Source organism: Eumetopias jubatus, unplaced genomic scaffold (assembly GCF_037043125.1).
Source record: "Eumetopias jubatus isolate StellerSeaLion01/CBP00866 unplaced genomic scaffold, mEumJub1_p1.0 scaffold_1, whole genome shotgun sequence".
Lineage (NCBI taxonomy): Eukaryota > Metazoa > Chordata > Mammalia > Carnivora > Otariidae > Eumetopias > Eumetopias jubatus.
Window position 1 is genome coordinate 122,227,990 of NW_028274807.1, and position 27,083 is coordinate 122,255,072.

Below are 27,083 nucleotides of genomic sequence, written 5' to 3' on the forward strand. Positions count from 1 at the left end.
TGTGATCACACTTTACAGCTGGGGCACCTGGGGAAAGTAACCGACTCCTGGTCCACAATAATCTTGTAACGATAGGAGGAGAGGATGGGGTGTGGTGGTTGTTAGGAGGCTCTGCCTCCCATGGCGAGTTATTGGACATTATCCTGAGGTCAGTATAGGGTTGCAGAAGGACCCACTTAGACATTTGACCCGTCCCTCTGACAAAGACCTCTGGCAGGGACTCTCGCCGTGGACTTCCGCGCGGGGCACAGAGGAGGGGGGATTCACTTGCTTCATTCCTAGCAGGAGGACCTCCTATGTGCCAGATACTAGGCTGGGTGCTTCACTTGCCTCATTCCTAAGCACAAGCCTGAAAAGTAGGCTCTGTGATCTCCCAGTATGCACAGAAGGCTTAAGGATGTGAAGGAACTTGCCCGAGGCTGTGATCTGAATCCACACCCGTGCGACTGTAGAGCCCACACCTGGCCTTCTGCAGGTCTCACCGCGTCAGTGCACCCCGTGCGTCCTACAGCTGCTGCACAGCCCCCTCCCCTCACCCCACTGAGGCTCCCACTGGCCAGGTGTACTGTATGTGCAGCCAGATGCGTCTTGCTCAACTTGGACCCTCTCCTTATTTTCCAGGCCCTCTCTCAGCTCCTGTGCCTGCTGCCGTGGCCTTGGTGGCACCCTCCCTCCGTGGTCGGTCCAAGGCTTCCTCCGCCCATGCAGTCCCCGGCTACCCCCGCTGAAGGCCTCAGTGGCTCCCTCTTTGGGGCCTACCCGCTCCCTACCTTCAAGTTCCAGCCTCGCTCTGAGAGCGTGGACTGGAGGCGCATTAGCGCCCTGGACGTGGACCGCGTGGCGCGGGAGCTGGACGTGGCCACTCTGCAGGAGAACATCACTGGGGTCACCTTCTGCAATTTGGACCGGGAGGCGTGCAGCCGCTGTGGGCAGCCCGTGGACCCGGTGCTGCTCAAGGTGCTGCGCTTGGCCCAGCTCATCATCGAGTACTTGCTGCACTGCCAGGATTGCTTGAGTGCCAACATCGCCCAGCTGGAGGCCCGGCTGCAGGCCAGCCTGGGCCAGCAGCAGCTTGGCCAGCAAGAGCTGGGTCGCCAGGCTGATGAGCTCAAGGGCGTGAGAGAGGAGAGCCGCCGGCGTCGCAAGATGATCGGCACCTTGCAGCAGCTGCTCCTGCAGACAGGGGCCCACAGCTACCACGCGGTGAGGAATCTCTGCAGGGTGGGGAGGGGGAGGGCTGTGGGCCCAGTCACCGGGCCACCTGGGCGGCACCACCACCGGGATGGGCCTCGGGTTGCTGTGGGCCATGCTTACTGGGGTGAGGAGCAGATGTTAGAGCTGTCTCAGCAAGTTCTCCTGTGTGTGTGTGTGTGTGTGTGTGTGTGTGTGTGTGTGTGTGTGGCAAGTGTGTATCTGAAGGATATGTGTGCATATGTGTGTGTGTGTGTTTATGGAGAGGGTGCATGTCGAGGGAGTGCAGGTGTGAATGTGTGGAGGATGTGCATGTTTAAGGACAGTGTGGATATGTGTGTCTACCATGTGAATGTTTGGAACATACATCCGTGTGTGGTATGTGTATGTATGTATGTAGAGTATGTGGTGTGTAATGTGTGTGAAGTGTGCACCTAAAGATATATTTACGGTGTGTGTGTGTGTGTGTGTGATGAATGAAGGATATATATGTGTGTAAGGGTGTGTGTATTTATGGAGGGCGTGAGTGTGTATGTTTGAAGGGTTTGTGTGTGCATGTAGCAGTGTGATGTAAAAAGGCGTGTGTAAGAGGTGTGTGTTTGTATGTGTGTGTAGAATCAGTCTGTAGCAAGAGACTGGTACTGCCAGGCCCATTCCCGAAAAGTGATTCCATCACTCAACCAAGTGACAGTTCATTACCCAGAGCGGCGTTTGGACATTCACATCTGCATGGCTAGTGTGGCCTGGGGACCACTGCACTTTCATGAATTGTCGTGGTGGCCAGGTCCTGGGCCAGGCTCTGAGGAGGCAGGCACAAGTCATGCTGGCTCAGGTGTTCAAGAAAGTCATAGTTTGGCGGTAGGTGGGACAGAAGGAATCATATGATACAATGTAAATGGATCTAATGGTAATTGAGACAATGTTAATTACGATACAAAGGGTCAGAACCCTTTCAGTTGTAAATGCCAGAGCAGCAGTTTAACTTGGCTTAGGCCAGTAAAGAAATTATTGGCTACTTTAACTGAAAAATCCAGAGATCCGGTGGGACTCAGGTGTGGCTTGTCCTTGGAATCAGATTATGGGCACCAGAATTTAGTTTGTCCCTGTAGCTGTTGGCAACTCTTCCTCAAGTGTGGGTTCCATTCTCAGAAAGATTCTGTCTGTGTGGTTGCAAGTTGGGCCAACAGTGCCAGTATCTGACCTTCCCGAGTTCAAGGCTGGCATCATAGAAGGCCTACTTTGGTCCCAGAAACCCAGCCAGTTTTTCACCGTGTCCTGTATTTGGCTGTGTTTGGGTCTCCTACCCATCTGGGAACCATTCACAGGTCCCCAGGAATTCAGGGTTGTGACTGGTCTAGGTCACATGTCCCACCGTGGAGCTGGGGATGGACCAAAGCCCATGGATGGAAAGTAAGGGGCAGAGTGATTCCCCAGAAGAAAACTGGGGTTCTGTTGTCAGCAGAAGGAGTGGCTACTATACTTTCATCATGACTCTTTAATGACACCTTCTAGAAGTTGCATAAGTCACTTCTGCTTACATGTCATTGGCCAGAATTTAGTCACATGGCCACACCTGGCAAGCGAGGCTGGCACATAAAGTGTTTATTCTCATTAACCTAATGACCAGCTAAAAATCAGGGTTTTGGTACTGAGGAAAGAGAGAAAATGTGTCTTGGGGGGACAACTGGCAATTTTTGTCACATTTGTGTAAAGATGGCAAATAATCTGCCCTCTTAGTCTGATTGAGTAGGATTAACAGCCTGCAAAGTTGTGTTGGAAAAGTTTTGAGGTTTTACAGTGAAAAGATGATATGATAGGTTGGCAGTGTCTGAATGCTTGAGGAGAATGAAGCGGAATTAAAGATACTATTATTTGTTCTCCTCTGCTCTGGTGGTTCTCAACCCTAGGGTGGGCCCTGGACATTGGCTTTTTTTTTTTTTTTTACTTTGTATTGTGAAAATTTTTAAACATGTACAAAAGAGAGAGTAGTGTAATGAACCTTCATTTGTACACCACTCAGCCCAATTGTTATCAACTCATGGCCAATGTTTTTGGACATGTTCCCCTACCTGCTTGCCCCTCGCCTACATCACTTTTGAAGTGTGTTAGACATATGGTGTTATCTCTAACTATTTCAGTATGTATCTATAAAAGGCAAGGACTCTCGCTTTTAAATATAAACACTACCATCATCATGCCTTGAAAAACCAACAAAAATTCCTTAGTATCCTCAAATACCTAGGTAGTGCTCATAGCTCCCGAGGGCGCGGGTAGTGTTCAGATCAAATTCTTCATTTCTGAAGCAGCCCCGAAAGCCCACGTAAATAGGGATTTTGATATTGGGAGAACCCCAGGTTGAGCCAGGTGATGTAATCCTGCACTTACCACTGTTTCCCTTCTGTGCAGTGCCACCTGTGTGACAAAACATTCATGAATGCCACCTTTCTCCGGGGCCACATCCAGCGCCGGCATGCAGGTGCGGCAGAAGGAGGTGAGTCCAGGTGGCCCTCCTGGGACCGTGGAAGAGTCTGGGCTGGTTTTCAGTGGGTGTGGGGCACATAGACCATCACAGCTGCCCTCAGACATCATCATCCAGTAGAGGAGGGGATGATCCCACCATCCACCACAGGGGATCCATCCCATGTGGAGCTGGGAGGGTTCTGGCCATGTGTGTAGAGAAAAAGGGAGTCAGACAGGTAAGTTCAGTGTTAGCTTTGTCCCTTCCTATTATGTGACCACAGTCAATGCACCCCCTCTGAGTCTCAGTGGCCTTTGCTGTGAATGGGGCAGTCAGATTGTGACGTTGAGGGGTCCTTACCTTCCAGCCTTCTATGAATCTGCTGTTCTCTGATGCTAACTATGAATGGGCTTAAATGGGGTTAAGGAGCAGTTAGACCAGTTCTTTGACTTTTTGTATGTACATGAGCTAATTATGACTTAATCACTTTAATTTTACCATTTCAAATTCCAAAACAAGTAGCAAGGCTGTATGTTTCCACATAAAGAGATTTGCATATTTTATATCCATATTTGTGGTTCATAAGAAATAGCTGTTAACACATAAAATAAATATAAATATGAAAATATAAATCATATAAATATAAAAATCCCATTAAATAAAACTTTTTTCTTATTTTTCTTCATTTAAATTTCCTTTTCAAAGAGCAGACTTAGAGTTTTAAAACAGCACCATTTACCTAATTATTATGCATTTATTATATATCTAATTCTTCTTGGTTCTGCATTGGAGGCTGCTAAAGAAAAACAGATTTTCTACTTCTTAAATGAATTTTTCTGATAAAAAGACATGTCTTTGAAGAGATATTTGTATACTGATGTTCATAGCAGCATTATTCACAGTAGCTAAGATGTGGAAGCACCCAAATGTCCGTAGACAGATGAATACATAAACAAAATGTGGTATATACATGCAAGGGAATATGATTCAGCCTTAAAAAGAAAGGAAATTCTGTAACATGTTACAACATGAATGAACCTTGAAGATATTATGGTAAATGAAATCAGTGAGTCTCAAAAGGACAAATACTGTGTGATTCCACTTATATGAGGCACCTAGAGTAGTCAAATTTATAGAAACAGAAAGTAGAGTGATGGTTGCTGGGGGCCGGGGGAGGGGGTCCATGGGGAGTTATTTAAAGCATACAGAGTTTTTGTTTTATAAGAAGAAAAGAGTTATGGAAGTGGATGCTGGTGATAGTTGTACAACATTATGAATTGTGAATGTATTTAATACCATCAAACTGTACATTTAAAAATGGTTAAGATGCTAAATTTTATGTTATGTGTATTTTACCACAATAAAAAAATTGGAAAAGATGCCTTTGACCTGGAAAATTTATTTTTTTAATTAATTTATTTTTTAAAAAAGTTTGTTGATTTTTTTTAAAAGATTTTTTATTTATTTATATGCCAAAGAGAGAGACAGAACACAAGCTGGGGGAGTGGCAGGCAGAGGGGGGAAGCAGGCTCCCCACTGAGCAAGGAACCAGACACGGGACTCGATCCTAGGACCCTGGGATCATGACCTGAGCTGAAGGCAGACGCTTAACGGACTGAGCCACCCAGGTGTCCCTTGACCTGGAAAATTTAAATACAGAAGGGTAGAAAAGCGAAAATAAAAACCATGGACAATATCACCTAGTTAATATTTTGGTGTGTTCTCTGTCATTATTTTTCTGTGTACGTATATAGTCCTATACTATGCAGTTTTGACTGTTGCTCATCTTCACTTAATATATCACATTTCCAGTGTTATTCAGTCATCTTGGAAAACATGATTTTTAATGGCTGAATAGTATCCCATCCTGTGGCTATCATAATTTATTTCACAATTAAATTACTTCCTACTTTATATGGGTTACTCATAAATTTCCCTATTACAAATCACCTGGTCTACATTCTTGTATGTAAATCTTTGTGCATATTCCTTATTATTTTCTTAAGGTTAAGTGCTGAAGGAGAAGGAAAATATGTTCTTCGGGCAATTTTCGCTAAATTAATGTTCATGATCTTTTTATTCTCAGGCAGCTGGCCTTTCGGATACCCCTGCTCTCCTTTTTCATATCCCAAATAATTTCTAAATTATTAACCCAAATTAATTTCTACCGCATCTAAAAATTGCTTGTTTCTAAAAAGTCCAGTCTGAGGAAAACCATATCTCATTTCGGGTTTTAATAATGGTGCTGTCTAATAGGCACTAAAGGTACTTTAAAAAGTAACAAATGTCCAAGTACAATTGGTGTCTTTTTCATTAACCCGTAACTCTTGGTTTGTAAGTATGTGGTTTAGTTAGAATGTTCTCTTATAATTCATTCTCTTTTTAATCTTAGAAAAGTTAAAGTATACACTTACAGCAACCTTGGCTGAAAGTTTCCTTTATAATACATGCTGCTTTTTTTTTTCCCATTTGAAACTTACTACTATCCTGTATTTCTGAACAAAGTGAACTTAAAACTACAGTTATTTTCACTATGTTAAACTCCTCTCTGATGGCTGTCAGGATCCATTGATAGGTTCTTTGTATTAATAATCACTGTGCACGTGCTGTTTGGTATTCTGCTTATGTTAACTCTACCGATCTCTTCTTTACATTTGTGCGTGTCGGGACTGTCAAAATGGTTATTTTCAGTGACAGTAATAGTTCACGCTTAGTGAGCTGTCAGGCCAGGCATTATGCTAAGCATTTTGCACTATCACATTTCACCTTCAAGACAACAGTCTGAGTTGGGTGCTGTTATCTCCATTTTCCAACTTGAGGAAACTGAGGGTCGGGGAGGTTATGTCACTTGCCCGCAGTCAGTGTCCAATGGAAATGGCATAGCTGGTCTCAGCCTGAGGTGTGGCTGATTGCATAGGCGAGGAACCACACTTCATTCATGTTTTCACTGAAACTGGCCACGCTGTCTTTGCATGGACCCTACAGGGAAGCAGAAGAAGCAGGAACAACCAGTGGAGGAGGTGTTGGAAGAGCTGCGGGCCAAGCTAAAATGGACCCAAGGGGAGCTGGAAGCCCAGAGGGAGGCGGAGAGGCAGCGGCAGTTTCAGGTGGGCCCGGAGAGGAACCTCTGGGGAGACCCAGTCGTGGACTACTGAGAAGACCCATGAGGCACCTGTCTCCCACAGGACTGAAAGTCTGGCTGGTTTCCTGCAGCTGGGAGTCAGTGCCAGGGTGGCATCTTCCTGGGTGTGGCAAATGATCTTAGGTTGGCTGGGAAGGAAAATTCAACTTATTTTTCCAGATCTGTGTGGCCAAAAGTAGAGCCGAGAATTGCACTCTCCTGCATTATTCAGCACACTGTGAGGGCATTTGAACCAGCATGTTAACTTCTTACACTACCCTGCTGGTTTGCTTTTTTGAGAACAAAGACTGGATAAACTCCAAAGTCCAGTCTCGAGGACGTACTTAGTAGATAATTGTAGAATGAAAGTATGTAAACTTGCCTCACCCCTTTCTTCATGTAGTCATTCTTCATTCATTTCCTCAGCACCCATTTACTGAGCGCCCGCTCTGCCATGAATACAAAGAGGGACAAAAGACAGGGTCCCTATCTTCAAGGGACTTTACAGTTTAGATAAGACTTGGCCCCCTCCATGTCCAAACAATGGGGACTGTGGGACGAATATGCTTTGGGTCTCCACAGTGACTTGCCTAGACAAGGAGCCCAGCAGTTTCTTCGTCAATATTTGCCATAATGTGGAATTAATGATTCTATTGTTCTTGCTTTTCTTTCCAGGAAGCAGAGATCACCCGTCAGAAGGAAACAGAAGCTAAGAAAGAATTTGATGAATGGAAAGAAAAAGAGCAGGCCAAGCTATATGAGGAAATAGACAAGCTAAAAAAATTATTTTGGGATGAATTTAAAAGTGTTGCCAACCACAACTCTACATTAGAAGAGGTACCCAACACAAAAGGCGTTCAAAGTTCTTTTGCTGAAAAACTGTTTATTCTCGATATTTATTTCTTAGTTTGTGCTAGTTTTATTTCATCTGCCACTGGGGGCTAATATACTGAGGCCAGATACCAGAGGCCAGTGCCAGGGATCGAATCTCTGCTCTATCACATATTGGCTGTGTGACCTTAGGCGAGTTACTTAACCTTCCTGTGCCTCAGTTTCTTTTCTGTAAGATAGGTTGCTGGAAGGGTTAAATTAGCACACAGACAGCACTTAACATTGTCTGGTATATAGTAAGAACTCCCTAGATATTATCTTTATTTTTGCAAAGGGCTTTCTTTCATCACTGGACAAGATATGAGGCAAAATTTAAATGAATGCACTTTTCAAGTATGTGCTGAGTGCTGCCTACCTGCCAGGCGCTCTGTTGGGGTCTGTGGAGATCACACGGAATAGTAAGATTTACTGACTGTATTTACTGGTTTCCAGCCTCTGTGCGGGGCACTTTATTTACAATAACTTTCAATCCTTACAACAACAAAACAACCATAACGTTCTCAAAGTAGGTACATTATTCGTTTACTTATTTCTTTTTTAAAGTTCTTTAAAAGAAAACTATTATCATTCCTCCTTTACAGGGGAAGACATTGAGGGCCCATAACATGCTCAAGGTCACACATCTACTAAGGGGTAGACCTGGGATTTGAACTTAACTTTTTAAACTTCAAAGCCTCTGCTTTTCTACTGGGTATACTGTCAAGGTTATTCAGGAAAACCTTATTAAAGGTTATTATCCCTGGACTGTATCTTCTCGTATAAACCTCTCTGACTAAAACCATACCAGGGAAAATGTTTTGGAGGAGAAATATTTTCAGAATATATTTAGCTCTTGTTGGTCCTTCTAACATCAAGGAGAATCTTCTCTTGTTTTTGAAAATGAACTGCTGGTAGCATTTCTCACAATCATTCTACGTTTTGCTAAAGAAACACCTGGAGAACTTTTCCAGAAGGAGATTGTCATGGGATATGAGTGGAGTCTTAGGTGATCCATCATCTCAATCCGCGATGGGAAGCCAGGGATAGGGAAGGCTGCAGGGTGTGTGCATGTATGGTTATCTATAGGGGCCCAAGCCCTCCCACCCTAAATGTTCCTGCAGTGTGGTCAGGGACGATATGTGGGAGACAAGACGCTGCTCCACCACATGGAGCTCATGCTCTTACCAGCTCCATGCTCCTCATTCCTGAGCTCGCCCACACCCCTGCCGACTCCCACTCCTCCCCTGACATGGTGCGAGCTGACTAGACATTTGATAGATAGATACTGATTTGAATTTGGATTTGTTGTTCAGAAACCTCCTCAGCAAAGGTTGGAGGCTTACTTTGGTTCAGAAATTCTAAGTTTTGGTGAATGAGGACATAATTCTTACCATCCATGGTTTCTTTTTAACTTGGGTCACCATTTTCCTAAACTGGAACATCATTTTTTTGGTCTTTCCTTTATAGGATTGCTTATGCTGTGTTTTTGTGTCTGTATGTCTCCCCCATCTCCTCTCAAGTGACATTTTATATTTTACTTTTATTATAGGAACCAAACTGGATACACACTTCTCAGTGTATTTGGATAATTATTTTGTTAGCTTTTTTTCCTAATTTGGGGGAGAAAGAGATAAGATTTCATTTACAATAAGTGTGAATAACACTGTAAGCCCGTCCATCTCATGACATAAGACAAGATTCCCCTTGCTGTTAGGAGGGCCAGTGAGAGGGAAATACTTCTCGAAGATGTTGCTCCTCAAAATTTTCCCTTTGATACAAAAACCTGTGAGCTTACTTTGGCCAAGTTACCTGGCTGCAGAAAGAACCTTAGGTAAGATGTAGGGTAAATCCAGCTGCCAAAGGAGTCCCTAGTTGAATGGAAATTGCCATGAAGGTTTGTAATGCCGAGAGAGCCTGCTCTCTGGTTGTCTGAGCATCAGTGTGAAGACAGAAATGACACATCAGAAGCCGAGGGTTGCGCATCCACTTAAAAAAGCATTTGACTCTATGAAAATACTCAATTAGAAATGGTTAACATTTATACCCAATACTGCTTTAGCAGTTGAGAAGAGTTAAAGCTGAGCAAGAAAGATAACAAGTTAAACTCAGGGACTTGCAGTTCTTTAAAGCTTTAATAGGGGGCTTATGGGTTTTGTGTAGTGATAGAGATGGAGATAATTTACTTTTGTGGCTGCAGCAGTGAGATGTTTAAAAAAATATAACCATAGGTGGCAAGACCCCTCCTCTTGGATCCCCTTTTCTGTGCCCTTTCCTTCAGATGACACACTGCTAGCTCAGGAATCACTAGGTATTGGCGACACCACTCCAAGCCAGGCAAAGGCATGCCGTCTTGGTGACAGCCAGCATTTTTTGGTGGGAGGAGGGACGGGAGTCCTCAGGGAATGGTCCAGAGTGCATGAGACCCTCCCAAAGCCTCTAAGAGTCTGATTCTCTTCAGCCTATTCGAGACTGAGGAGGAAATGGGGGCAGAAATGTCTGGCGAGCTCTGGGTTTGGGGTACAGCCGGATTTCAGTGCACTTGAAATTCTGCTCTCGAATTCTGTTCGTCCACGGGGCACCTGCTTCTCCTGAGTAAGCACTGAGCTCTCAGGGGAACCCTCATGGAGGGGAGTGCAGACTTGTGTGAGTATGCGCAGGCACGGAGATGTCTGGCGAGGACAAGCGGGAGTTTGGGGTAAGGTATGCCCTTCTGACGTTGCTCAAGGTATAAAAGATGACATCAAGATTAGATCTTCATCTGAATAAGACCGTGTCCTGGCTTTTCAGAAACTGCAGGCGCTGCAGTCCCACAGTGTGGTGGAGTCCAATCTCGGGTCACTGCAAGATGAGGAGTCTGAGGAGCGACTCAGGAAGACTCAGGAGCTCCGGGCCCTGAGGGAGAAGTTGGACATTCAGGTGAGCTGATAGCTCTTGCCCATTTCCCCACAGCCAGCCATGTTGCTTTCAGTAAAGTTTCTCTGTTTTGCTCTGTGGTTTTATGGAAGTTGGAAGACATCAGGTTTTATCTTTGCAGACCTTCTGCCAATGCACGAAAGCATGGGATCGGATTCTTAGGGTTCTCACGTGAGGCTGGTGATACACGTGGGTGCAACATCAGGTTTGCCTGGGATCTTTCCAAAACACATACAGTTATGTCCCTTACTGGGTACGTTTATCCTCATTTTGATTCCAACCCAGTTGAAAACAACTCTTAGCAAGTGTGATAGTCTCCTGTTTGAAGATATTTGGGGCGGGTCTCGTGGGTGATGGTAAATATCTAACAATCACTCTCTGGGCCTAACAAAGCTTTAATCTGTAGCAGTTGCTGTTTTCTGTAGCATGACATTTCCCACCCTGGCCGATTTCATGCTGCCACTGTGAGGCCCTTGGATATGGAGTTGGAGAGGCTGGAGCCGAGTCTGCTCTCCTGAGCTGGCAGGCGGTGGCTCTGGCCAGCACTGGACGAATGTTACGACGGTCCAGCTACATATGGTCTGCATCACTGATCGCTCCATGACAAGGAAGGGCCTGGTCCCTCAATCAGGCTGTGCTTCTGTTTCTGCTCTCTACGATTGTTAAGAGAGAGCTTAACGTCTAACTGACAGCAGCAAAGTGTTTCTACTGCTTGATGTTTTACAAGTTTCACATTAAGAAAAACTAATTTTTTTTCTATGACCTCTGTTCTCATCCTTTGCCTCATTTTCTATGGATTTCCTTACCAATTTGAGAGTTTCTATGACGTATAGAACTTAACCCAACTCTTTCTTGTTCTTGTGGTTATTTATTTTATTTTTTAAAAATATTTTATTTCTTTATTTGTCAGAGAGAGAGAGAGAGAGAGCGCACGAGCAGGGGGGAAGGGCAGAGGGAGAAGTAGGCTTCCCGCTGAGCAGGGGGCCAGATGCGGGGCTCAGTCCCAGGGACCTGAGCGGAAGGCAGACGCTTAACCGATTGAGCCACCCAGGCGCCCCTGTTCTTGTGGTTATTTACCCCACAACATTGTTCCTTCAATTTTGTTGATCGTGGCTTAGGCCATACGAAATTAATAATGTTTATGTGGTAAAAATGATCAAATTATCAATCTTTTGTTTATGGCTACTCTGAGGTTTAAAAAGAAAATGTTTTTGTGTTTCCTTTTAGTGCCTTTATGGCCTTATTTATTTATTCCTTCATTCATACGTACCTCTTTATTGCGGTATGATTGGCGTATAAAAAGTTGTACATATTTGATGTACATGATTCATTGAGTTCGGGGATAAGTATTTACCCTTGAAACCATCAGGCCACAGTCATATCCATCACCTCCCAAAGTTTCCTCCCACCCTCTTTATTATTATTATTATTATTATTATTATTTTCTTTGTGTGTGTGTGGTGGTAACACAACATAAGATCTACCTTCTTAGCAAATTTTAAGTGTACAATATATCATGCATAACAAACCTTGTACCCTTTGACCATAACCTCCCCATCTTAACCCCTGGCAACCACCATTCTCTCTGTTTCTATGAGTTTGACTATTTTAGATCCCACACGTAAGTGAGATCATACAGTGTTTGTCTTTCTTGTCTGACTTATTTCACATAACGTAATGTCCTCTAGGTTCATTCATGTTGAGGCAGGGTTTCCTTCTTTTTTAAGGCTGAATAGTATTCCAGTGTATGTATGTACCATGTTTGCTTTATCCACTCATCACTCAATGGATTATTAGGTTTCCCTATTTTGGCTATTGTGAATAATGCTGCAATGAACATGGGAGGATGAGTATCTCTTTGAGATCCTGATTTCAGGTTTTTTTTTTTTTTTTGATCAATATCACGAAGTGGGGTTTTGGATTATATTGTAGTTCTGTTTTTGATTTTTAAAAAAGATTTTACATATTTATTTATTTATTTATTGGAGAGAGAGAGAGGGCATGGGTAAGAGAGGGAAGGGGCAGGAGGAGAGGGACAAGCAGACTCTACGCTGAGTGTAGAGCCCGATGTGGGGCTCATCCCAGGACCCTGAGATCATGACCTGAGCTGAAACCAAGAGTCAGATGCTTAACTGACTGAGCCACCCAGGTGCCCCTTAATTTTTTTTAATAACAGAAAAACAAGTTTATTAACAAATATATCTTATGTATACATGGGAGATATCTGGGGGAAATGAGTAAGTCTGTTTTTAATTTTTTGAGGCATTTCCACTCTGTTTTTCATAATAACTACACTAATTTACATTCCCACCAACAGTGTATGAGGATCTCCTTTTCTTCACATCCTCACCAACACTTGTTATGTTTTGTTTTTTTTTTTAATAATAACCATCTTGACAGGTGTGAGATGATATCTCATTGTGGTTTGATTTATATTTCTGTGCTGATTAATGATGTTGTAGGCCTTCTTTGGGGAAATGTCTATTCGGATCCTTTGTCCATTAATTTTTTTTTTCTATCGAGCTGTAGAAGTTTCTTATATTTTGGATATGAACCCCCTATCAGATATGTGGTTTGCAAAAGATTTTCTCCCATTCCATAGGGGGTTTTCCTTTTGGATGGAATATTCTGTATACGTCTATCTGGTCCATTTCGTCTATAGTGACGTTCAAGTCTAGTGTTCCCTTTTGGTTTTCTGTCTGGATGATCTATCCATTGTTGAAAGTGGGCCATTGAAGTCCCATGCTCTTACTGTATCGCTATTTCTCCCTTCAGTTGTATTAATATTTGCTTTCTATATTTAGGTGCTCTGATTTTGGATGCTTATATATTTACAATTGTTACATTGATGAATTGACCCCTTTATCATTATATAGTGACCTTCTTTGTCTCTTGTAACAGTTTTTTACTTAAAGCCTTTGTGGCCTGATAGAAGTATAGCTACCCCTGTTCTCCTGGTTACAGTTTGCATGAAATATCTTTTTCCATCCCTTCAGTTTCAGCGTATGTGTGGCCTTAAAGTGAGTCTCCTGTAAGCACCATGTAGCTGGATCTTGTTTTTCTAATCCGTTCAGTCACTCTATGTCTTTTCATTAGAGAACTTAATCCATTTAAATTTAAAGTAATTAATGGTGAGTAAGGACTTACTTATTGCCATTTTGTTAATTATTTTCAGGCTGTTTTGTAGTTACTTTGTTCCTTTCCTCCTCTCTTGCTGCCTTCCTTTTCGATTTGATGATTTTATTTTATTTTATTTTATTTTTTTAAGATTTTATTTATTTATTCATGAGAGACAGAGGGAGGGGGGGAGAGAGAGAGAGAGAGAAGCAGAGGGAGAAGCAGGCTCCCAAGGAGCAGGGAGCCCGATGCGGGACTCGATCCCAGGACTCTGGGATCATGACCTGAGCCGAAGGCAGATGCTTAACCATCTGAGCCACCCAGGCGCCCTGATGATTTTATTTTGTAGTGGTATGCTTTGATTCCTTCATCTTCTGCATATCTGCTATAGGTTTTTTTGTGGTTAGTGTGAGACTTACATAAATCATCTGATATTACAGCAGTCTATTTTAAGCTGATAACAACTTAATATTGGTTGCATATAAATACTTCTCATCTTACACCTTCTGGTGTCCACAAACCAGCCAGTTGGAGCTGTGGCTGGTTGTTGAGATCCCTGTGCCAACAGCACAGGCTGATTTGCTCTGCCCTGTCCCTCAGTTCTGAGAGGGGTGGGACAGAATTGGGCCTCCTGGGCAGCATCCTGTGAGGTCGGGGCAGCAGGTGCTCACTCGCTCTCACTTTCCTCCGTGGGAAAAACTGTGGGCTGAGGGGTGTCTCTCTTGGCACTGAGCTGTGCCACCTTGGAGAGAGCTGATGCAGATAAAGTGAAACTTCTCTGGAATACATCTATTTTCGGGGTTTTGTTGTTTTTTGTTTGTTTGTTTGTTTGCTCCTTTTAGGTACTAGGAACTCTCAGCTGGATTCCTGGGTTCCCATAAAGGAATCCTCATCTGTGGGTGGTTTGAGAGCTGGAATCTCCAGTGGCACCATCTTACTGATGTCACTTCCTTTTTTTAAGTTTACATCTTTGACCCACCTAAAACTTATTTTGGTTTAAGATATGAAATAAAGATTCAAGCTCATATATTTTTTTTCCAGGCAGTTAACCACCTGTTTGAACTCTAGTTGTCAATAATCTATTTCCCCCAGACTAAGATTCCATTTCCCACCCCCATCTTTGTCTGGGCTTTTTATTCTTTTCACTACTCTGCCTAATCATGAGCCAGTACTTTTTAATTCTTGTAGCTTTATAACATATTCTAATATCCAGAGGCCCGTTTGACAACATTTATCTTTTTCAGAAAGCAGAATGGAAGAGAAAGATGAAGGAACTTCAGGGAGAGCATGCAGCTCAGAAGCGAGAGGTAACTCCGCTCGGGTGGTCTGGGGGGGCTGGGTTTCCTGAGACCTCCTCTTACCCCGCGGCATCCCCATCCTCCACCACTACCCCCCTCAAACTGGTTGGCTGGTATTTCGTTGCTGATAGTGTTCCTGGCGGCTGACCCTGGTCAGTCCACAGAAGGGGTCAGTTGCGTGGACAGTAGCCTCCCTAGCCAGGAGTAGGGGCCTCCGGGCCTTTTCTTCTGAGCCCAACACCTGCTTTACTGTGTGGTCCCCTAAGCAGGGACCCCTTCAGGCCCTCCACGGAGACCTGTGCTGGAAACCTCAGATGCATTGCCTGGTCATTTCGTGTTTGGGCCCTTTGACACCCCACCCGGGAGAAAGCCTCAGCCATCCTTCGGGGGGCGCCCAAATGGAGGGTCTCCGATACTGAGACCAGGGAACAGAGAGCAGCAGGCCTCAGGATGACAAAACAGCTTCTCTGAAAATGCCCCTGAGGAGGAAGCAAGTTGAGGAGGAAGCTGATTAACAAGAACCCCGGGTGCTGCTGGCAGAAAGCGCAGAAGATGAAAGTGCTCAGATCAGAGGCCGGCGCGTGATGGACGCCCCCATTTCCAGTAATTCCCATCTGACGGTTTTATTTTATTTGAAACGTCTTAAAATAGGAAATAGAGTTTAATTTATTCCAAAAGCAGAAGAAAGCTGTTAAGGCATACTCAGTACAATGTACTAAAATATATTAGGGTTCACTTCTCCCCCCATCTCCATCCACCTGCTCCCAACACCCACCCCGTGGCTGACAACTTGTACTGCTTTCCTGTGTATTTTCCTAGAGTTTCTTTATGCAAATAGAAGCAGCCTCATTTTCTCTCTACTCTTACAACAGCATGGGACCATATCTTCTTCACCTTTTGTTTTTACCTAAAAACACCGTTTGATGACTCTTGAATGGCCTCAGGTTATCTGACTGTCCTTCAGTGGGTGGTCACGCTAGACAGAGACCCTTTTTACCCTGATCTTAGGGGCCTGCATCCAATTCTTGCTTCCCCTCAAGCACAGCTTGAAAATGTCCCCAAACTGGAAAGTAGTCCATCCTGTTAGAAAGCCACCTGCCCAGGTCTGGAAACCCCCTACCCCGCTTCAGGTAAAACCGCTGTCAGCGGTTTGCCGACAGGTGCAGGCCCTGCAGCTACTGGGCACTCAGAGGTCCCTGCGACATTTGACCGAGTCTCCTGTGCCCACCAGCTGCAGGAGCAGAACGAGAGGCTCCAGGCCTCCCTGTCTCAGGATCAGAGGAAAGCAGCTGCCCAGTCCCAGCGCCAGATCAGTGCTCTCCGCGCCCAGCTCCAGGAACAAGCCAGGCTCATCGCCTCCCAGGAGGAGATGGTAGGTCTGTCCCTCTTCCCAGCCAGACCTCGGGGCCCCTGGACCTCTTCTCTGTGAGGATCTCCTCTGATTCTCTGGGACTCACTGGCAGTGGTCTCATTAGTGAGACTCTCTAAAGAGAGAGAAAAGAATGATGAGGATGCAGCCTGTCTCTTTCCAGGCTGAAGATGCCCCTGTTGTCCTGAGGGGCAGTGTTACGAGGTTCACACTAACACCAGACACTGTCTAAGGGCCGGCACCTGGTTGATACTTGGATTATTACTTCATTTAAACATCACTACTGCCCTTCAAGGCAGACATTGGCTTCCCCCCATCTTCATGTGACAGATGATGGAACAGGCCGGAGGAGTCCACAGAGCACACCCTGTAAGAGCCGGGGTGGGGCAGGGGGGAGGATTCAGCCCTGGCCAGGCAGTGCAATGCAAAGCTTGTGCTCTTTTCATGCGTTCTCAGACATAATTTGCTGGCCAATACCCTTTTCCTAAATTAACTGCCTCTGATGAGGTTGTCAGACAAACTAGTATGATGAGAAGTCACCTACTCACGAAGCACCTCTCTCCTAGAACTGACCCCTTCACCTAATGTTGATAACTCTCTACCTAGTCCAGGCTCAACTCCCCCTTCTGAGCTGCATGTCAGGGGAGAGATGTCTCTGCCATCAGAGGAGGGGTCCTTCTGTGGCCTCAGGGCCTTGTCATGGTTCTGAAACCATCCTCTGCACAGATTTCCCAAGCAGAGCCCCTCCTGTCACTATCTAGTTCAGTCTCCTTGTTCCTGCACCCCGGCTATTTGTGCTTTTCTCTTCTCCCAGCCATACTTCACTCAGGTAGTATATCTGACCCTCTCCCCTGCTGCTTTTCTTTTTACTGGGCATCCCCGCACTTAGCTCTTTCACTGCTCTGGCCACCTCAGGTCCAGTCTGGAGATTTCTTTCTTCTGTTACCCAGAACTCTTGTTTGCAAATATTTCGCTAAGGAACCCATTGGCTATACATGGATTTAGAATAGGTTAATAGGGGTTCATTTGTATTGTAACATCAGAAGAGGTGACAGTTGATGGCCTTGGTTTAGCAGCAAAATCATGCCATTGGAAATCCAAACTCAGTTTTTCTTTTTTGCCATCTTCAGTGGGTTGACTTTTGTTCTCATGCTTGACTCTCATAATTGCAAGATGGCTGTCATACCATCTCCATATACAATAGAAGTTGGTGAAAAGGCCCCTTCCTAAGACTTTTGCTTATATTTTATTGGTCAAAGCTGTATTACATGGGCAACCATAGTTGCAAGGAAGGTTAGAAAGCACATAATTAGTTTTAGAGTCTCTAGAATAGAGGCGGGCAAAGGAGGAAGTAGTTGGAAATTGACACTGGATGTGTCATTCATCAGTCGATAATAGAAAACAATGCAAGCTCAAGCAGAAGAGGGAATTTGTTGTAAGGGTAGACAGGACGTCTCAGAGAGTTCAAGGCAGGAGAGCAGCTGAGTCTGGGATTAACTGGAACCAGAGACATGAATGTGGTCAGGAGTTTTCCTTTGTTGTGTGTCTCTGTTCTTTTCTCTAGATTTGCTTCAATTTTTTTCCTTTTATTCTGAAGATCAGCTTTCACGTCATATCTGTCCCATGTGCCAAAACAAACAAGCAAACAAATAAACAGAAAAACCAAAACCAGTTGGCTGCCTGGCTCTTGACTTCACATGTTTCCAGTTCAGAGTTCTCCCCAACCTAGACAGTCAGCTACGGCTGTGGCGCAGGGTCACATTGTCACAGGTGGCTGTCCCACGTGCAACTGTGTGGAAGGAGGATGAAGAGGCACCTTCTGGAAAAGGGGGGCTGAGCAGTTTAGTGACTGCCCGGCTCATGCCTCCTTCTGCCCAGGGGGCCCTCAGCTCAGATGCCCACATGGTGGGAGGGAGCCCGCCTCACCCTGGTTGTCCACCAAGTGTACCAGTAGTATTGCTGTGTGCGTGTCTCACTGCACTTGTGTGGGGCTCCTGCCCTTCAAGTCACAGTCCCTCTCTGAAGAGCGGGCATTCTTGCCTCCCCATGGTGGCAAAATGGAGCACGGCGCCATCCCGGCTGCTGCCGTTCAGCCTCGGTGCCTTTCCCCCTCACGTAGGGATGGCAGGAGATGCGCTGGAGGGTTGGGGCAGCATACTCTGAGCTCCTTCTAGTTCCCGGCGGGGGGCGGTGCGCACGGAAACACTGGCTGCCCCTTCTCTATGGTGCTGGGCAGACCCACTGCGCAGAGCAGAGTTCCCTGCTGCCTGTGACTTGCTCCGTTCCACATTCTTGTAGATCCAGACCATGTCTCTCAGGAAGGAGGAGGGTAAGTTCTCATGGGGTATTTTCTAACAGTCTTGGCCTCTTCTCTCTCCTGTTCCCCACCAGTCAATTTGTAGAATGAGGGGGGCAGCGGTGAGAGCAGCTCATGGGTCGTGGGTGTCAGGCTCGCTGGCTAGGTGAGGGAGGGCAAGAAGATAATCTGCTTCTGGGGCAGACAGGCTGGATTCTTGCCTGTCCTGCTCCTCTCCGTGGGGTGGTGGAGACCCGGGGAAGGGTGAGGATCCCGTGGGCAGTGATTGATGGAGCGGGGTTCATGAACAGCTTCTAATTCCTCATGCCTGTGGTTCGAGCCACCAACTTATGTCTTGCTCCCAGTGTGTAGCACGTTGACCGCACATCTATGTGAATGTGGCCTGTTTGAGAGTATGTGCTGTCTTCCTCTGGGGTATCTCCGTGTGCTGCTGTGTGCTGTTTGTGTGTGTGGGTGTCTAATGGATGCATGTGCCGGCATCTAAAGGGAGACCGTAACCCATAGGGACTGCCCCTGTCTGGAGGACCTTGGCCAGCCCCTTATGAACCTGGCCCTTCCGACTCCAGCCCACTTCCTCTGTCCTATCTCTTTAGCCACCCTTCTGCCTTTTCTTCCAAACCCCCATGTCTCTCCCCATCCCCTGCCTCTAGGTCAGACGTTTCTTTCCCAGCTTTGCAAGCAGGTCAGATAGGCCCCATCCCTGGGGCCCCGAATGTCCCGAGGGCTGGGGCTGGGATGTGTGCCATGCGCTTTGCCAAGCACTTTAGGTTCATTGTCTCATTACATCGTCCCCACTATTTAATGTGGGCTGGGCACTACCATCCTCATTTTTTAGATGAGGAGACTGGGGCTTTGGGGGGGTTCCGGGCCCCCAGCCCCTGTGATGTGTGCGGCCAGCGATGGGCAAGCTGGACCGTGAACTCTGGTCTTTCTGGCTCCTGCTGTCTGCACTTGTGACCACGGCTCCATCCTGCCTCTCCTGGTACAGAAATGACTGGAAGGCTTGCTCTTTCTGGCTGGCACTCACGTGGTGTCCGGTGCTTTCCTCCAAGTCAGGGATGGGGTCCGGGGCATTGGGGCCACTAACTTTTGGGCTCTCCTCAGGGACCTGCAAGGGCCCAAAGGCTGTGGACATGGAAGAGGACTCTTCTGAGGAAGGTGAGGCCTGACTCTCTTTCCCCGGTGACACAGATTTGTCCTCCTCATCGTTTAGCTTGTTTCTCCCTCACTGTCTGGTCCCCGGAAGCTGGGAGGAAGGGAAGCAGGGACATGAAACGAATATTTCTCAAGCACCTTGTGTGTTCCGGGGGTGTTGCACGCAGGCACTAACGTGCGATCTGATGGATCACTGATGGGGAAACCCAGAGAGGGTCAGTGACTTGCCCGGAGTCACAGAACCAGCAGGTGGGCAGAGGCAGGATTTGGAGCGGCGTCTGATGCACAGCCTGACCCTTGTGCCTGTCCCACCACCTCTCCCCTGGTACTGTCCAGAGCAGCGGGTGAGGACTCCCTGTGCGGGCTCGAAGCGGCCCTCGCGGTTTTATCCTGCATGGTGAGCGTGCAGCACAGAGCCCTTAGGCCCGGAGTGCCGCTCGGGGGTCTGCCTCGGCTCCCTCTTCACAGCACTGGGCACCTGTTTTTATTCAGTCCATTCAGTGGTGAGTCTGATATGCAGAGAGAGCTCAACCAGATAATTCAAGGGGATGCAAAGGAGAAGTGAAAAAAAAATAGCAGTGTTCCCTAACTGCGGGGAGCTCCTGGGGGAGCTGGGGAGAAGGAGCTCCCAGGAAAGATCAGGGAGCGCTCACATCTGACCCACTGACCAGGGCCTGCCCTCTGGAGCCAGGTTATGATATGACAATTCCAAAGTGACCCAACAGATGGCACCCAGGAAAGGGTTCTATTGTGTCACCAAAGAGTTCACCATGGGGTATGGTATTTTGTTTTTTAATGTAACATTTTTTTCTTTACTTCTGAGACAGTAATCTATGCTTTTGGAAAAAAAGCAAGCCAACAAGTGAGCAAGCAAGCAAAAGGGTGTGTGTACAGTGAGAAGTAGGTCTCTCTCCCGTTGGGCTATCCAGTTTCCACCCAGAGATTGCACTGCTATGGTTTCTCATATATCTCTCCAAAGATATTTGGTGCAGATATAAGCACATTTGTTTCTGCATTCCCCCCCTTTTCCCCAAATAAGATCATACTATACATACTGCTCTGTACGTGGTTATTTATTTTCTTAACAACTTATTTGGGAAATCATTTTATATCCCTTTACATAGAATTGTTTCATTATTTTTTCAGGGCTTTACAATATTCTATTGGATGGATGAACCAAAATTTATTTAACTAGTCCTCTACTACTCCCCCACCCCCACCCTGGGCATTTAATCTTGGAACTTAGCAGTAAAAATAAGAGTTGCATGTACCTTTTTGGGGGGAAGGTATCTGCTGAGTAACACAACCCGTTACTGGACCTGTTGAGGTCTGTAGAGGGGATGAACCGAAATCTCCAACAGGGGCTGCCGAGTCCTAGAGAGGAGGAGGCTGAGGAGGGTGCTTCAGCTGACCCCTACCTGTCCCGTCTTGTCACACCCAGTGGAGGTCTCCCACACTGGTCACACAGTGCTCGGCCTCTTCATGTGCTTGCCTGCCTCTTCTAGTCCCAGATCAGCAGGAGCAGTATCACTTGGGAACTTGTTAGAAAGGAAAGTTTTCGAATTCTCAGCCCTATCCCACATAAACGGACTCAGAAATTCTGGGGCTGGGTCCAGCAGCCTACGTTTTCATGCACTCTCCAGGGCATCCCGATTCTTGCTCAAGTTGGAGACCCATTGTGAGACCAGTGGCTGTCTGCAGCTGACTGCACATTAAGAATCACCCAGGTCGCTTGTAACTCTCCAAGGACCACACCAGCCCCCCATGGCCTAAATCAGAACATATAGGGGGTGGGTTCCAGGCATCAGTAGTATTTAAAGCTCCTGGTGATTGCAATGTGCAGCCAAGGTTGGGGCTCATGCCCCAGTGTAGATGTGATGGAGGAGAATCAACCTGGTGGGGGGGCGGCTTGTTAAAACACAGATTGCTGGGCTCCACATCCATGATGTTTGACTCAGTAGGGTTGGAGTGGGATCTGAAAATCTGCATTTCTAGTCAGTTACCGGTGGTGCTGATCCTGAGGCTCACACTTTGAGGCTCACACATTGCTCTCGAACAACTGGTTCTCAGGCTTGGGTGTTTGTTAGAAGACGTGGAGAGTTTTAAAAATAAATAGGCCTGGGGCTCACCTTCAGAGATTCTGATGTAATTAGTTTGGGATGGGGCCCAGGAGATTCAAATATGCTGCCATAATTCACATGACCACTCTTGAATGTGAGCTCCATGAGGGTCTTCTTCTGTGTCCCCAGCACCCCAGTACTGGCCCGTTCATTCTCCGTATTACTTGTCAGAAAATGTCTATTGAGTGAATCAAAGGGCTGGTCCAGCTCTGAGGGCAGTGTGCCCATCCTCCCTCCCGCTCCCCGCCCCACCCTAGACCTGAAAAGCACTTTTGGGAAGAGTGCCTTGACTCACCTTGGAAGGCCCCTTTGTAGCAATGACCATATTTATTGTGATTGCTTATTTTGTTCTCCTCTGGGTCTATATTTCTTGGTATGGTCTGTGGCTCACCTCCACCATAATCATTTAGGCAAGTTAAAATGCATATTCCAGGGCCCTTCCCCAGGCCTATGGAATCAGACTCTCTGGAGGGCGGGGCCAGGGAATGTGCGTTTGTAACTCATGTGGTTCCGATGTATACTACATTGAAGCGTGAATCCCTAATCTCTATAGACAGTAAACTTGAAGGAAGTTTATGCTGTCTATCCCACCAGCATTGGAGCCCCTGGATGAGAGCAGAACGTGGTACGGCAGCAGGTGAGGGCATCAGGTGGGGCCAGGATTACATGGGGCCGGCAGCAGGCAGGGCCTGGAATCTGCTGTTTACAATAGCCAACGTATGGAAACAGCCTAATTGTTCACTGTTGGATGAATGGATAGTGAATTTGAGGTAGATATATATAGTGGAGTATTACTCAGCCATAAAAAGAGGGAAAGCCTGCCATTTGTGACAACATGGATGGACCTTGAGGGCATTATGTGCAATGAAATAAGTCCGACAGAGAAAGACAAATACTGTATCATTTCCCTTATATGTAGAATCTAAACAAGCCAAAAACCAAACTCGGAGAAAAAAGATCATAATTTGTGGTTACCAGAGGAGAGGGGGAGGGGGAGGGGGTCAGAGGAAGGTGGTCGAAAGGTACAAACTTCCAGTGAGAGGAGAAATGAGTGCTGGGGATGTCATGGACATGATGCCTGGAGCTAACCCCGCTGGAAGGTGCACAGGAAAGCTGTGAAGACAGTAGGTCCCAAGAGTTGCCATCCCAAGGGGAAAAATGGCTTCATTTTTTCTTTTGTATCAATATGAGAGGGTGGACGTTAACTAAACTCACTGTGATAATAATCTCACAATAATCAAGCCATTACGCCATATACCTTAAATTTATACGCTGCTGTATGTCAACTACGTCTCAGTAAAACTGGGTAGGGCGACGAACGGAGCGTGGGAACAGGCTGCTGCCTGGACTCAAGAGCAAGTCAAAAGCCCCAAAGTCCCAAGCTAACCTGGGCAGCACCGAGCCCAGATCTTGGAGGCCTGGACTGGCAGGGGAAGAGGATCGTGCAGGCGGTTCGGTGGTCTGAAGCAGTGGTAGCCGGCAGCAGAAACACCCCGGCACCTGGGACAGACCCTCAGGTGGGGCCCATGGCCCTGGGCTCGCCAGCCGGAGACCAGGGTCACGGGCCAGTGAGGGCCAGGCAGGTGCAGTGGGGCTTTGGGAGTGGAGGTTTTGGGTTCCCAGGCTGACCTTGGTGGATTGTCGTGTGCTGCAGATCTGGAGGACTCCCGAGATGGACAGCAGAAGGTGCTGGCTGCTCTGAGGCGAAACCCCACCCTGCTGAAGCAGTTCAGGCCAATCCTGGAGGACTCCCTGGAAGAGAAACTGGAAAGCATGGGGATAAAGAGAGTAAGCACCAGGGCCACTGTTGGCAAGGGCTGCTGCCTACCATTTAGGTACACAGCGTTCTTCACCTGACAAATGCTTGATGGCTCTTAATGGTGTAGGCTCATTCATCTTACTTGTTCCAGCTGGGGTGTCTTTCATATCCGGGAACATAAGCCCACATGGCTTCTCCTCATCCCACGGCAGCAGTGTGGTCTCTCTTCTCCATTTCTAATGGTTTCTTAGGATGTCACCCTGTGTCCTGACCTCTCTACGCTCTCCATTCATTGGCTGCTTTCTTCTGTGTCCATTTCTTTCTTTTTCTTTTTAAATTTTTATTCATTTGAGAGATGGCGAGAGCAGGAACACAAGCAGGGGGAAAGGGCAGAGGAAGAGGGAGAAGCAGGCTCCCTGCTGAGCAGGGAGCCCAGTGCAGGGCTCAATCCCAGGACCCTGGGATCATGACCTGAGCTGAAGGCAGATGCTTAACCTACTGAGCCACCTAGGTGCCCCTTCTGTGTCCAATTCTGACAGGGAATTTAATTGGCTCAGTCTGCCCTCTGGAAGGGTCCCCTGGGTGAATGTACGTCATCAGTGGCCTACGTGGACACGCCACTCAGCGAGTGGCTGTGGGTGAGGCAGGCACTGAAAGCTACTTCTGGTACAAATAGTTGAATGCCGTTGTTCCCCCATGCCCGTGTTCAACCAGAACGTGCGTTTTATCATTAAAGGCACCCATGAAATATATTAAATCAAAACTCTAATCTTTGACCATTTTCAACTACTGTTCCATCTAACTATGGCCCTGTGATCAGACTTGATTAAAACATTTCTTTCTAACCTTGAATGAATCCTCACGGGCTCTGGGTGGATACCAAAAGCCCAAGCAACTTCTAGTAGGTCTCGGCAGGTTACCCAGCTTTTGTTTTTTCGCAGTTGATTTTTCAAACATTGTTAGCAACGTGTGCAGCATAATGACAGTGCGTGAGGTACAAAAAGGAGCAAGCCGTGGTCTCCGTCCTCAGATGCAGTCAGTGGTGGAAAGGCAGTCCCCTCTGAGCCCTGTGAGCTGGGGTGTCGATGGAGTCGTGCGCAGCCCCTTTGCACCATCTTGCCGTGCATGTTTTGATGAGGCTCCCAGACCCTAAAGCACCACACTTTCTGCAGCATGTGCAGCAGCTGCCCACCCTGCTCTGACGCTCACAGCATCCTCTCCCAGAGAGCACCCGGCGCTGGTCACAGTGACTCCCAGGCCAGTAGCAGGTACGACAGGCTTAGGGGAAGGAGAAGGGGGGCTTCTGTCTCCAAAGAGGAACTTCTGTTTTTTTTTTTTTTTAGGATGCAAAGGGAATCCCCTTTCAAACCCTCAGACACCTTGAGTCCCTCCTGAGAGCCCAGCGGGAGCAGAAGGCACGGAGGTTTTCTGAATTTCTGAGTCTGAGGGAAAAGCTTGTCAAGGAAGCCACCAGCAGAGTGAAGGAGAGACAGAGAAACAGGGCCCTGGCATCCCAGCCAGACACCAAGGCTCCAGGTGAGCTGGTGAGAGGGCTTGCTTGGGGGCTGTGACTGGGAGGATCCAGGCTGGTTTGCACATGAGGAGGGTGTACTGCCTGCCCCCAGCAGGGCATTACTTTCAAGGGCGAGTTGATAGCATCCTCACAGATGACTGAGTCCAAAAGTCCTCTGTTGGGGGAACCAGAATCTAGGGGTGGGCCCCAGAGTCACCCAGGGAAGTTGGAGGAGAGCTAGAGTTAGGGTCTGTGATCAGCCTTGAGTTTGCTGCCCCACTCAGAAGCTTAGCTCTGCCCTGCTTTACTTGCTTTGACCACAAATTGAACTTTGCTCCAACAGAGAGTAGCCCACTCTGTTTCTGGCTCTGAAGTGGGGCATGTCAGTGCAGGGAGAAGGCCCAAGGCTTAAGAGCATTGGGGCTGCAGGTGGAGGCGAATATGAATCAAATGAAAACTCTGCTCAGGAGCTGTGGGAGGGTGTGAGAAGCTGGGCGAGTTCTGCCTGCCGACACATCCTCAGAGCTAGGACCGTGGTTCCTTGGGCCAGGCCACAGCCCCTGCTTTGCCCCTGGGGGTTGTGAAAAGGACAGGCCTAGTGGTTCTTGGGGAGGATTCAAGTGTGTGGGTGAGGACCCTCCAGTCTCTGTCCTGAAGGAACTGAGAAAACAAGGGAATTTGTGTTCCTAGGTTTGAGAGCCCCCCTATTTCTGGAGGATTCCCATATCCACTGGGCTGCTGAAATTAGGGGCTCTGGGGAGGGCTTCGGGGGTCTGAAGCTGTTCGTGAGGGACGATGTTGCAGCTCCTTTCCCTCATATGTGGCCAGAGGGACATCGATTCTCTTATCTCCTCGTGTCCAGGCAGACCCAACCTGAACTCTTCACGCTAAGGAATTTACCAGAGTGTGGATCACATTCTCTGGGGGTATGAGAGATGATTTTAGTTGGTACAGGAAACAGTGATTTTAAAATCTACTGAGACTCATCTGTGCCAAGGCTTGCCACCTCATCTGGGAAGCCAGCCCGGACTAGGAGGTGTGATGGGACCAAGCACAGGGGCGGGGTGAAGGGGGGGCGGCGTGGGCTCAGGGGAGAGTGGGGATAGGGAGGCAGGGAAGAGAAACGAAAGCATCTTCTGAGGACAGGCTTCCAAAAGAGGAAAGGTACCTTGCTCCTCCAGGTGCCCCCTCCTGTCCAGCTCTTGTTCCTGTGGTCAGAAAGCCGGGAGTGAGAACCACCCCCTTGCCTAGCTCCCCTTCCCTGGTCCTGGGGCCCTGCCTTCTCCAGGGCGTGTCTCGAAGGTGTGAGATGAGCACTGTTTTCACAGCATTTTGTAGACCTCTCTTTCCAGTTCTACGCCCACATGCTTGTTTTCTAGGTCCCATGAGTGCTGTGTGAATGCCCACCTCTGATCTCTGTCTCGATTGTGCCTCTTTTTGTTTTGGGGCAAAGCTGTGGGATGAAGCAAGGCCATGAGTGGCAAGAGCCCTAGATTTGGGGTGGCCGATGACCTGGGTTTGCACTTACCACTTCCTTCCATGGAATGGTGGGCCTTGATTGAGTCCCTGGATTTCCCGCAGCCTCTGTAAAGCAGGGAGAACGACACTGTCCTAAGGGCTCGGGGTTCGGTGGGTCCTGTATGTAGAGGGCTTAGCTTGCTGTCTGTGTGCAGTAACTAGCTACTGTTGTTACTTTCCCTCAGCCAGTTTGTCTGCCTTCCCCTTCCCTTCAGTCTGCCCTTCCTAGAAGATCCTCTTCTGTGTAAAAGCGTTCTCTGAGAGCAGTGTATTTCAGACATTTTCTATCTTGAACTACAGTAAGAAACACACTTTACACAGTCCACACATGTGAGAGTTTCATGGAACAGTACTTACTCTGATC

At 47.2% G+C, this 27,083-nt stretch overlaps 1 protein-coding gene across 1 annotated transcript in view; it reads left to right on the forward strand.

The window, feature by feature from the left end:
* Positions 1-627: 627 nt before the first annotated feature.
* The window catches only part of DZIP1L (DAZ interacting zinc finger protein 1 like), a 31,909-nt gene continuing 5,453 nt past the window's right edge, over positions 628-27,083 (forward strand). Inside the window, exons 1-11 of the mRNA XM_028099113.2 lie at positions 628-1,203; positions 3,598-3,682; positions 6,635-6,756; positions 7,446-7,607; positions 10,428-10,556; positions 14,915-14,977; positions 16,200-16,340; positions 18,636-18,666; positions 19,759-19,812; positions 23,584-23,717; positions 25,032-25,224. Of these exons, the coding sequence (XP_027954914.1) occupies positions 703-1,203; positions 3,598-3,682; positions 6,635-6,756; positions 7,446-7,607; positions 10,428-10,556; positions 14,915-14,977; positions 16,200-16,340; positions 18,636-18,666; positions 19,759-19,812; positions 23,584-23,717; positions 25,032-25,224 (1,615 nt within the window). The 5' untranslated portion in view covers positions 628-702. The remainder of the gene's footprint in view (positions 1,204-3,597; positions 3,683-6,634; positions 6,757-7,445; positions 7,608-10,427; positions 10,557-14,914; positions 14,978-16,199; positions 16,341-18,635; positions 18,667-19,758; positions 19,813-23,583; positions 23,718-25,031; positions 25,225-27,083) is intronic.